Source organism: Crocodylus porosus, unplaced genomic scaffold, assembly GCF_001723895.1.
Source record: "Crocodylus porosus isolate Cpor-Errol unplaced genomic scaffold, CroPor_comp1, whole genome shotgun sequence".
In the NCBI taxonomy this organism is placed as follows: Eukaryota; Metazoa; Chordata; order Crocodylia; family Crocodylidae; genus Crocodylus; species Crocodylus porosus.
In genome coordinates, this window is record NW_017728906.1 from 162,810,209 (window position 1) to 162,818,101 (window position 7,893).

At 44.2% G+C, this 7,893-nt stretch overlaps 1 protein-coding gene across 8 annotated transcripts in view; it reads right to left on the reverse strand.

Annotated features, from left to right (window-relative positions):
• FRY (FRY microtubule binding protein) overlaps positions 1-7,893 on the reverse strand; it is a 379,103-nt gene that overhangs the window by 133,963 nt on the left and 237,247 nt on the right. For all 8 annotated transcript variants that reach the window (XM_019530102.1, XM_019530097.1, XM_019530098.1 and 5 more), the window contains 3 exons: positions 4,586-4,740; positions 528-627; positions 35-206 (listed from right to left, as the gene is read on the reverse strand). In XM_019530102.1, coding sequence (XP_019385647.1) covers positions 35-206; positions 528-627; positions 4,586-4,740 — 427 coding nt within the window. The remainder of the gene's footprint in view (positions 1-34; positions 207-527; positions 628-4,585; positions 4,741-7,893) is intronic.

A 7,893-nucleotide genomic window follows, 5' to 3' on the forward strand; every position in this document is an offset into this window, starting at 1 on the left:
ACATAAAAAACAAAACTTAAAAAAATGCTGATACCTGAAAAAAGTGGAAGGGTAAGCTCAGGATACATCCTTGCTAATTCATAGGAGAGAAGGGCTAGTGATACACTGTAGAGAGGTGGCAATGGACCATGAGTACCATACAGGATACTGCCAGGCCTTTGCTCAGCTACTTTCTTTGAATAAACAAAAAGTTTTGACTCCAAAATCTATAGAAGAGAAGAAAAATGGACAATGAAACAGAACAATTCCATTAGTTCAGAAAAACTCAGCATATCAACTTTTAACAGATTAAGAAAATCAATGAACAGTCTATATATTTCAGTATAAACTTCCCAAATAATCTTTTGCACTATTTATACAAATAATCACTTTAGGATTCACAGTCCTAATTTCAAAACCAAAAGATTAAAAAAAAGTAAATTCAAAAGTAAAACCCCAAAATAACATATTGTAAGACATTCATAAAGAAATCAAATGTGGTTATTGTTTTAGAGGAACTTTTATTTAGAAAAGTTGCTGATACATGCCTGCATAAGTTGCATGGAAATTTCATAAATCTCTCTGTTGGTGTCGGATGCCTTGAACAGCACTAAGTTTAAAAGGGTCACTATATCAAAAGGATAGTTCCTGGAAGAATAAACGGTAAATTTTTGTGAACATCAGAATCTAATGCAGCTTAAATTCACCTGGATCTGTTGACTAATAATGGTCTAAAGAAATATGACCCTTCTTTTCTCTGCTTCTGCACTGAAATACTGAAAAGAAAGTTCTTTACTTGTGGAGATATACTCCTCGATCAAATGGCCACCTGGTGAATAGCAGAGCAGGAGGAGTTGACAAGCATCATGAGACAGTTTTTGGAAATGTACTGTAATGGCCCTAAAATGAAAAGTTCTACACCTGTTCTCATAACGATCAGGTTTTTTTTTTAATTTAGAATTTATTTATGAACCAGCTCCCCAAAACAAAGATGGATGGGTAGAGTTTCCAAGCATAATATATTCTTTAAACAATTCCAGTGACAGCTAAAAATATCTGCTTTTGAAAAGGATTTATTTCTCAATATGCAGACTCACAGGTATTCAAGTTATGAAAAAGAATTCTCTATCAGAGTGAGAAGTTAATACTAAAAGGGGCTGGAATCTACAGGCACAACAAAATCACAGGTTCCTACTGAACAAACAACCATCCTAGGTGTCCAAAATTTAGTAAAGGGTCAACAAATCAGAGCATGGACTGCTGCTCTTCATGGGAAAGGTAAATTTCCATGTAATGTAATTTGGTCTTGTGCTAATTTAAAAATGAAAAGCATTTTCTACGTTGATAAGCAAATACATTATTTGACATCCAGCTCAGTTTTAACCAATACAATTGTGGGATCTTTTGTTTTGATCCAAAGGACCTCAGACCTAAGAACCTGTCATACTACAGCTACATATGAGACTTTATAGCTTAGACTAAAGGAAAGTCTTAACCAGTTCTCAAATGCCTGTCTCACAATTAAAATGTCACAGCTTCTAAATGTCACAGCTTCACAGAGTCTGAACCTATGCAAAATACATATAGTTTCCCATTGAAAAAAATAGAGGAAACGAATATAGAGCGTATGCTGTGTATGTCTCCAATTACTCTGATACTTCAGTCTTAGCTGCAAGATAAGTGAAACTGCAGAACTTGTTATTGATAGTATCACAATAAAGCTATCACATGGGAACACCATAGACTTGAGACCAACTACATTTTTGTGGAAAGAACTTTCTGAGGAAAGAGGGAAGGTTAGATCAAGTTAAAAATGGCCACCCAATATAAGGTAAGTTGGGATAGAGATGCTAGTAAGGGGTTTTGGGGGGATTAGGGGTACTAGAGAGGTCTGCAGAGGGATCAGGAGGGCAAGTGGGGCCTGTGGGGGGGATCAGGAAGCCTAGCAAGGACCATGGGGGGACTGGGGGAGCAAGTAGGGACTGCAGGGGGCTTGGAGGGATCAAGGGAGCTAGTGAGGTCCATGGGGGTTGGGGGGGGGGGTCTGGGAGAGTTTGGCAGGATTGGCGGGCTAGCGGGGTCTGCAGGGGTTTTGGGGGGCTCTCTTACCCCCCTTGACTAGGGGCTATTTTTAGCCTTCTGATTCTCCCAACCCCCAGATAACCAACCCCCTGGTGAACCTACTCTCCCCAATTCTGTCTGTCCCTGCCCCTTCCCCACCCCTGAATTACTCTGAATGGAGCCACTTGCAGAATAGGGAGTTGGTGTGCTCAGGGGAGGGCCAGCTGCTCCATGGGAGTGTGGGTTGTCCACCTGGGGGAGGGGCTAAAAATACCCTGTCTCAGCAGGGTAGATAGCAAAAGTGTAGCCATGGGGGTTGTGCTCAGAACTGTACAGAAGTTCAGTGAGATCGGTCTTGCTGGATGCAGTCTAAGTTAGACTACCTCAGAGGTACAGTTAACTTAGACTGGGTTGGCCATTTTTAGACCAATCTCAACTTCCTGAGCTTCTGTACAGTTCACACTTAGATTCTTAATTAGATCAATCAAGTGTAAGGTCTGCAGCTAGGTGAACTAAGTTAGATTGGGTGCCATTTTAATTCTCTCCCACCTCCCCTGACATCCCTGAGTTTCTACCCAGTTAGAGAGTCATCCATTATACAATATGCCACTGCTGATGTATAAAATGGTCACCTTCCTGTACTTTAGGAGCCCTTTTAGGACTGAGAAGAGGAAACTGCTTGTCAGTTTTAAGTGTTACCTATACTCCCAAAAAAGGCAGAAATATGAGTTTCTCCTTCAACATGGTCATTCAAATTAAGTATTTTACTATTACTGAAGGCATGTAATGTACATCCTTTCCCAGGACACTTAGTCCTATCTAACTAAAATCTGAGGAGGAAAGACATAGCTGAAGGGCTACTGTGTTTTGTGCTTTCTTTTAACACAGCAGAAATGGATCTTTAAGTAACCACATTTATTTGCATAAAATTCCATTCATTTTTTTAAAATCTCAATGTCATACAGCTTGTTTTTGCATCTGTTTCTATCAGGGGAGCAAAATAGTGTTTTTATAGATATACTAAATTCTAAAATGCTTAATATGTTTTGCTTTCCTCTGTCCCACACATTTCCTTCTCAAAGTATGCTGATCATACATCTTGCCAAATTATGCTTTTGTCAAGAAGTCTAAATTTATCAGAAGTTCAGACTCATGTAATCAGATGAGATTTGCTTTCTATTTCAAAATAACTATTAAATCTCTCCCCCATTTTTATTCTGAAAGAGACCAAGAAGAAACAGAAAAACAATATTTCTATAGGACAACACAAGAGTAACATTTTGTGTTTTCTTCTTTTTACCACTTCTGCTCCGTTAATATAATTGAATATATTAATTTGCAACAAGGCAAGGAAAACCAGGTCAAATTCATGGCCAGTCAGAAAAATATGGGCAAAATAACTACCAAGTAATAACTATTTTCTTGTTAGTGACTCTGGTTTTATATGGAAAGGCATCCAAAAATTGGTTTGGCACTAGATTTAAAAATGATATTGGAAATTAAAAGGTTTAGGTTCTATTGTACTGTTCAATACAGTGGTTTGTCAGGGAAGTTCCAGTATTTATACAACAGGATGCTGCTATAGGAACCTTCTCATGACCCCAAAACTAAGTCTCAGGTTTATAAGACGGTGCAGTGATTTGCAGTCTCAGAAAAACACTACATGTAACTGGTAGCAGCAATTCTCTACAGTTCCAGAGCAACATCTCCAAAACCCCTTGCACATAGAGGACCTGGCACCACTGGGATGCTGGAGATTATTTTTTAAAATTTTACCAAACCGTTTTTACATGTCAAGTTGCAAAGATTGTGGAGATTCTATGTAGTGAGTGGCACTCTTGCAAACACTGGGCGAATCTACACAAGATGTTTACTGTGAAGCTGCATAATTGGCTCCACAGTAAAGTCTCAGCATCTACACATGCAGAAAATGAATTAGCTCAGTCATAGGTTAGTACTTGTAAACACATGTACTATCATTAGCCTGCTGGCTAGCCCCACACTGGAGCACTCTCATGCCCCAGCACACTGAGCCAGGTTGGAGCAGCCCAGGCTGGCAGGATGACCACCCCAACTCCTTGCCAGCCAGGGCTTCTCTGACTCGTCTCAACATGCTGCAGTCCCACATGCATGTGTAAACGTGGCGCCAGAGTTTGTGTCACATTAATTTCATGTGTAGACATGCTCACCATGTATTTGGCCCCAGTTACTGGTATGTTGCAAATCTGCAGAGGTGACTGTTTTTCAGTGGATGTTCACAGCATACCATCTGACTATATCAATGCTTCCTCACTCTGTCATTCACAAGATTTTTTTCCTGATTTTTTTCACAGCATGAAGTCCAGAACAGTAGAGCAATGAACAGCAAACATGCTTACCATGCTTAACGATATTTTTTAATCAGCAGAAATGCGATTTAAGATTTGATTTCAACAGAAGGAAGCAGGAATACACAAAATAGTGTGTAACCATCTTACAAATGGCAGCCTGATTTTGTTTCACACTAAATACTTTAGGGAGAGTCTACTTCTAAATTTATTAGTACCTGCTTCCGCATACAGTTGCAATGGCTTTGAAGCATCCAGAGGCAAGCTGGTATGATCCAGTATAACAACGATCGATGGCCCAGTTGAAGAGATTTACTTGGTCAGGATTTAGTTCCAGCAATAAGATGACAACTTCACATCCCAGTTGATGAACCTAAATATATACAGAATGGCATTTTTTTGTACAAACAAGTAAGACCCTCCTCCAGATTTCTTAAACTTATTTACAGTGACAATGCATAGGGAGTGCATGGGGATGTGCATGCACCCCGAGAGCGCTGGTCCATCCCCTGACAGACAGCACTCTCCGGTTAGGAGATGGATGGGGGGGGGGGCAGGCAGGACTGCTGGTGCCCCCCGTGAGCACCGGCTGGGGAATGGGGGTGCCACTGCTGGCACTTCTGGGAGCGCTGCTTGTGCTTCTGGGTTGGTGCGATTGGCCGGTCAAGGAGATTGGCCACAGGGGACCCCCCCCTCACAGTTGGCAAGATTGGCTATGGGAGGGTTCCCTCCCCTTCCCCCCTACCCCCTGGTCACTGACTGGCTGCTCAGGAGGCACCAGATGCCCATGCTTATTTAGGTGGTTAGATATAAAGTGGCATTTGGGACTAATCATTTGTCTGTTAAATGACAAAGGAACATTTACTGCATGCTGTGGAGGAAACAAAGTATAGAATTTATCATAACTTCATTCTATGTGTAGCACAGATTGAGACTTAGCTCAGTTTTGAATATTGCAGACTTTGAAGAAAAATTCTATATACATATATAAAGGGTGTAGTCCATCTGTCTGCGTGTCTATCTGTCTATAGTACTCTTGAAGCACTCTGGGTGTCTTGGCAGCCAATGACAATGCTTACTGAAACAACCAATCACAGTGTTCCATGGGGAATGGCAGGGATGGAGTGGGATGGCGGAGTGCTGCTGTGATGGCGGGGATGGAGTGGGGATGCAAGGCAGAGCCAGACACGGAGCGGTAGCAGCATGGGACAGTAGGTGGTGGCGGCAGCCATGTGCAAGCTTTCCTGCCCCCTCCCACATCTGAACCCACTTTGACCCGAGTGGCAGCAGTGTAGGATGGCAGGTGGCGGCAGTGGTGGTTGCGTGCAAGCTTCCCTGCCTCCACATCTGGGAGTTACAGGGCCAGACATGGAGATGGAGGGAGGTGGCATGTGGCTGGATGGGGAGTCGGGGGGTGGCATGGGGCTGGATGTGGGGAAGAGGGGGCACATGGCCAGATGTTGAGTGGCAGCAGCACGGGGTGGTAGATGGCAGCAGCAGCCACCATGTGCAAGCTTTCCACACCCCTGCCATTCCTGGGAGATGGTGGTGGCATGGGGTGATGGATGGCGGCACTCCGTTCCTGCCCGACCCCAATCATTTTTGACAGGCAATTTCATAGATTTCAAAAACATTAGGGCTGGAAGGGACCTCAGAAGATCATCGAATCCAGCCCCCCACCCAAAGGGCAGGAAGTCAGCTGGGGTCATAGGATCCCAGCAAGATAAGCATCCAATTTACTTTTGAAGGTGTTCAATGTAGGTGCTTGAACCACCTCCGATGGCAGACTGTTCCAGACCTTGGGGGCTCGGACAGTAAAGAAATTCTTCCTTATGTCCAGCCTGAAACGGTCTTGCAGGAGTTTGTGACCGTTCGACCTAGTCATCCCCTGGGGCGCTCTGGTGAACAAACGTTCCCCCAGATCCTGGTGGTCACCCCTGATAAACTTATAGGTGGCCATCAGATCACCCCTGAGCCTACGCTTTTCCAGGTTAAAGAGTCCCATAGCTCTCAGCCTTTCATCGTAAGATCTGTTTTCCTGACCTCTGATCATGCGCGTGGCTCTCCTCTGGACTCTCTCAAGCTTCTCCACATCCTTTTTGAATTGTGGAGCCCAAAACTGGATGCAGTACTCCAGCTGCGGCCTCACCAAAGCTGAGTACAAGGGGAGAATGATGTCCCGGGATTTGATTGAGAAGCATCCATGGATGCAAGCCAGCGTTTTGGTTGCTTTACTAGCCGCAGCATCGCATTGCAGGCTCATGTTCATCTTGTGGTCAATGATGACCTCCAAGTCTCTTTCTTCCGTAGTGCTAGCCAGTGTAGCACTGCTGAGCCTATAAGCATGCTGCAGGTCTTTCCTCCCAAGGTGGAGAACCTTGCATTTTTCAGCGTTAAACACCATCAGGTTCTCGTCTGACCATTTGCTGAGCCTGTCCAGGTCAGTCTGGATCGCCCTCCTGTCTTTGGGTATGGATGCTTTGCCCCAAAGTTTGGTGTCATCGGCGAACTTGGCCAGTCTGCTTCTGACTCCAATGTCCACATAATTAATGAAGATGTTGAACAATATGGGTCCAATGACAGAGCCTTGAGGGACCCCACTGGTCACAGGGCACCATGATGATTGACTTCTGACAATTACCACCCTCTGGGTCTGACCACAAAGCCAATTTCCCATCCAGCAGATTGTGGTGGACCCAAGGCCACAATTGGCCAGTTTCTCCAAGAGGTGATCATGGGATACGAGATCGAAGGCTTTTTTGAAGTCAAGATGTATGACATCAATCTCTTCTCCCTTGTCCAGGTGATAGGTCACCTGGTCATACAAGGAAATGAGATTAGTCAAGCAAGCCCTACTCGCAACAAACACATGCTGGTTACCCCTCAGGATGTTGGTGTTGGCCAGTCCATTAAGGATGGCCTCTTTAATTAACTTTTCTAAGATCTTCCCTGGGATAGAAGTCAGGCTGATGGGCCTATAGTTAGCCGGATCTACTTTCCTCCCTTTCTTAAAGATAGGCACCACATTGGCCTTCTTCCAGTCTTTGGGTACTACACCAGAGTGTCAGGAGTTCTCAGAGATCTGTGCCAGAGGCTGGGCTATGATGTTCGCCAGCTCCTTGAGTACCCTGGGGTGTAGATTGTCAGGGCCAGGTGACTTGAAAGTATCTAGCGGCTCAAGGTGTTCCTTTATAAGGTCAGCATTGATGGAGGACAAGGGATCTCCCTGACCCGGACCTCCCTGACCCATAGCAGGCATGGGCGTCCCATGGGACTGATGAAAGACTGATGCAAAATACCCATTTAATAGGGTGGCTTTTTCCTGGGCGTCAGTTGTCAGTTTTCCTATCTGGTTCAGCAGGGGTCCAATGTTGTTCTTGCTTTTCCTCTGGCTCCCCACATATCTGAAAAAGGACTTTTTATTGTCCTTGATATTCGAAGCTAGTTGGAGTTCAGTTGCAGCCTTGGCTTTCCTGGTTTGCTCCCTGCAGGACCGGACCAGTGCAGAATAATCCTCCTTGGAGGT